This window comes from Hibiscus syriacus, unplaced genomic scaffold (assembly GCF_006381635.1).
Source record: "Hibiscus syriacus cultivar Baekdansim isolate YM2019G1 unplaced genomic scaffold, ASM638163v2 tig00113124_pilon, whole genome shotgun sequence".
In the NCBI taxonomy this organism is placed as follows: Eukaryota; Viridiplantae; Streptophyta; class Magnoliopsida; order Malvales; family Malvaceae; genus Hibiscus; species Hibiscus syriacus.
The window spans coordinates 301,689-304,866 of NW_024063444.1; the positions used below are offsets into that span (position 1 = coordinate 301,689).

Below are 3,178 nucleotides of genomic sequence, written 5' to 3' on the forward strand. Positions count from 1 at the left end.
GATATACTTGTATCAGACCGGTTCATCATGTTCTGCTGGTCTATACGAGTAATGCGGAATTCTCACAAGTAAAAATCACAAATGTTTAGGAACTGTTGAAGCGCGAAAGCAGCAAAAGTGGTGGCGGTCTGTCGTTCATGCTCGATATGTGTTTATCCATTCTTTCACCACCGCAAGCCGACCAAATCCCGTCGATTAAGTTCAACAACCCCGATAGCATTACTTCACTCTCTTTTTTCTCCTCGTTTTTTGATATTGAACTAGCCAGACTGGACCCAAGAAGAATCTAAGCAAACCTAGAAAATAAAATTTGGAAAGGGTAAGGGATTAAGTTACCTTTGTTGATGGTAATTTCAAAGACCAATAGAGTTGTAAGACAGTTCATGAAGAAGAGAGCATAAGATGAAATGAAGGGAAAAAGTAGAAGAAACGAAATGAAATGAGAGTTAAAACTGAGGGGGTTGTTCTGCTAACAAAATGTTGTGTTGCTTGAGCCATTGATAATTTGATTGCATAGGCCAGGTGGTTTAAGTTTTGTTTATTTCTTTGCAGGGAACTATTTTTGCTTTCCCCTGGTTTAGGTGTGCAGGACTGGTTTGTGCAGTTTTGATTTGGGGAGGAAGATATTTGTATTGAATTTTTTGAGGTTAGAATGAAAGCTTAATGCATTCAAAAATGGTAAATTTTGAGTTAAAAAGACAGTATGAAGATGAGAGAATGGAGATGGAAGAGAATGATAGGTATAATGGTTAAACAATACCAAATCAGTATTTAACGTGCCACATCAGCTTTTCGTCACCCACAGTCACCCACAGTGGCGGTCGTTAACTTGTAGTGATCATTTTATAACAAACGATAACGTTAGTGATCGATTTGTAACTTTTCAAACAGCAGTGGTAAAAACGAACACTTGTCCAAAATTTAGTGACCATTTGTGTAGTTTACCCTATAATGTACTCTTATAAACGGTTTATGATTTTCTTTCAAAATCAGAGTAATTGTCATGGTTTTATTAGAAAATAATATACATTTCAAAATTTTGAGGCAAATAATTTATTAGTAAAACTGGAGTTTGGAATAATAAAATTATAGATTTTTATTCTATTTCATTAGACATTCAAAACGTTATATAATACGTTTAAAATGGTTAATTCAAACATGCAAATGTTATTGGGAAAATTTAATGCTTAAAACACTGTGTGTGGAAAGAATTTAAAAGTGAGTAAAAGCTAAACCAATTTGACGGACACGGATTACAAATCAATCCCTTCCAAAAAAAAATATTCAGTTTTGTTCATGTGATAGAAAAAGATTGCTAGATTCTCCGCATGAGTGGTCCATCTTCTATTCTGACATTTCTTTCTTCTGGAATTCTCTTGAAACCTCCGAATCTTATTTAATGTATTATTTCTAACATTTTATACCTAATTACACATCACCGTCTAAGAAGAAGAAGTCCGTTCATTGATTCCATCATTTCAAGGACAACTTTAATGGGGTTTTGGAGTTGGGAGATATTTTGTGGGCAAAAGGATGATATTCATACATGTAGATATCTGCCCATGGTGATATCAAAAGTTACAATCAAACAAATCAATAAGTGGCAGCAAAGCTCGACTTCCCACTATAGATGAAGCTCGTTACCCAACCCTTTTGTCATTGGCTTCAATCACGCTGGAACTACTCTGGTTTACCAAACAACTGTTTAATGAAAGGGAACATGATGGGATTTGGTACCCTTTATCGAACTCCTTTTAAATGTCACCCCAATCATGATTAGGCAGGCTAACCCGTCACAATTATTTCTTTAACTCCGAATCTTCCACTTGTATCTAACTATATATCTCTTGAAAACCTGACACCCTTAACCACAGCAACCCACTTGGTATAAATTACCCTTTAATCTCTCTTTCTCCCACTGCACAACTTAAGCATCTTAGTGTTGTAGTTTTCTGGCTTGAGCAGCCATGGATTCTATACCCAAAATAGAGAGAATCAGGTAAGGCAACAAGGCTTCAACTTTGCTTTTGGTGTTTTCATATCCCAATCCTTTTGGTTTTTCCTTTTTTGGGTTCTATAGAAGAGGCATGTTTGGACCATTTTATTGAGAAGCTGGGGAATCCTGCAGGCGAAATTGGTCCCGGATGTTACTTATCTTAGAAACAAAGAAGATGCTCTCTTTATGTCTTTTTTCCTAGCTGGAATCTTTACAACATTATTGTACTACTGTAAGCCTAAAGGAACCTCCCCCCACACCTTTTGTTCTGCGTTGTTGTCTGTCTGCAACTGTGAATATGCATCGCCGCCTGCTCGAGACGGAGGTGAGCTTGCCGCCGGGAAACGGAAACATAACCCATGATTCTTACATTAGTGAGACGAAGTTCGACACCAACATGGTGGTCATATTGGCAGCTCTTTTATGTGCTTTAATCTGTGCTTTGGGGTTGAACTCCATAGTCCGTTGCGCTCTACGTTGCAGCCGGAGTTTTGCCTCGGAAACCCCGGAGCAAGAAGCAGCTCGGATGGCGACTACGGGGCTCAAGAAACGAGATTTGAAGCAAATTCCGGTGGCCGTTTACGGTGAAGGCGTGATCTTCCCGTCGACCGAGTGCCCCATCTGCCTGGGAGAGTTCGTGGATGGAGAAAAAGTTAGAGTGCTGCCGAAATGTAAGCATGGGTTCCATGTGAGGTGTATTGACACGTGGCTGCTGTCACACTCATCTTGTCCGAATTGTCGGCACTCGCTGCTTCAGCTCAGTGCACCGAAAACCGAGTCATCCCAAGGACTCAGTGCCGTAAGGCAACCAGAAAACGGCTTAGGTGATCATCAAAATGGCAGTGTTGCTGTGGTTGTCGAATAGTGGAAGTCATGAAATACGATTTGCCCATTCGTCTAAAAACTAGAGGTGGATTTTAGAGCTTTACCGTACTTGTTGTAGCTGTTAGATTCTTCTTTTACATAGTTACGGTGAAGATAAACCGTTAAAATATCATCTTGATCTTCGGAGAAGTAATGAAAGAAAGATTCAGTGAATCAACTCGATTTTTTTTTTTTTTTGCATGTGCACATGGTTTTTAACTACTGTATTGGAATTATTTAAGGCACTGGCCCCTCTTGTTTTGCACTTTCCGACTTCCTTCCTCGCTTCACATGGGGAAATATTGACTTAAAGTCCCC

The 3,178-nt window shown here is 39.1% G+C and overlaps 1 protein-coding gene across 1 annotated transcript; it reads left to right on the forward strand.

Annotated features, from left to right (window-relative positions):
• The first annotated feature begins 1,979 nt into the window (after positions 1–1,979).
• LOC120185575 (RING-H2 finger protein ATL74-like) lies at positions 1,980–2,919 on the forward strand. Its single transcript, XM_039189750.1, has one exon. The coding sequence runs from the start codon at positions 2,295–2,297 to the stop codon at positions 2,859–2,861; it is 567 nt and encodes a 188-aa protein (XP_039045681.1). The 5' UTR covers positions 1,980–2,294; the 3' UTR covers positions 2,862–2,919.
• The last annotated feature ends 259 nt before the right edge of the window (positions 2,920–3,178 follow it).

Coding starts and splice junctions, on each gene's coding strand:
- LOC120185575 (XM_039189750.1), top strand. CDS start 2,295: ATGCATCGCCGCCTGCTCGAGACGGAGGTGAGCTTGCCGCCGGGAAAC.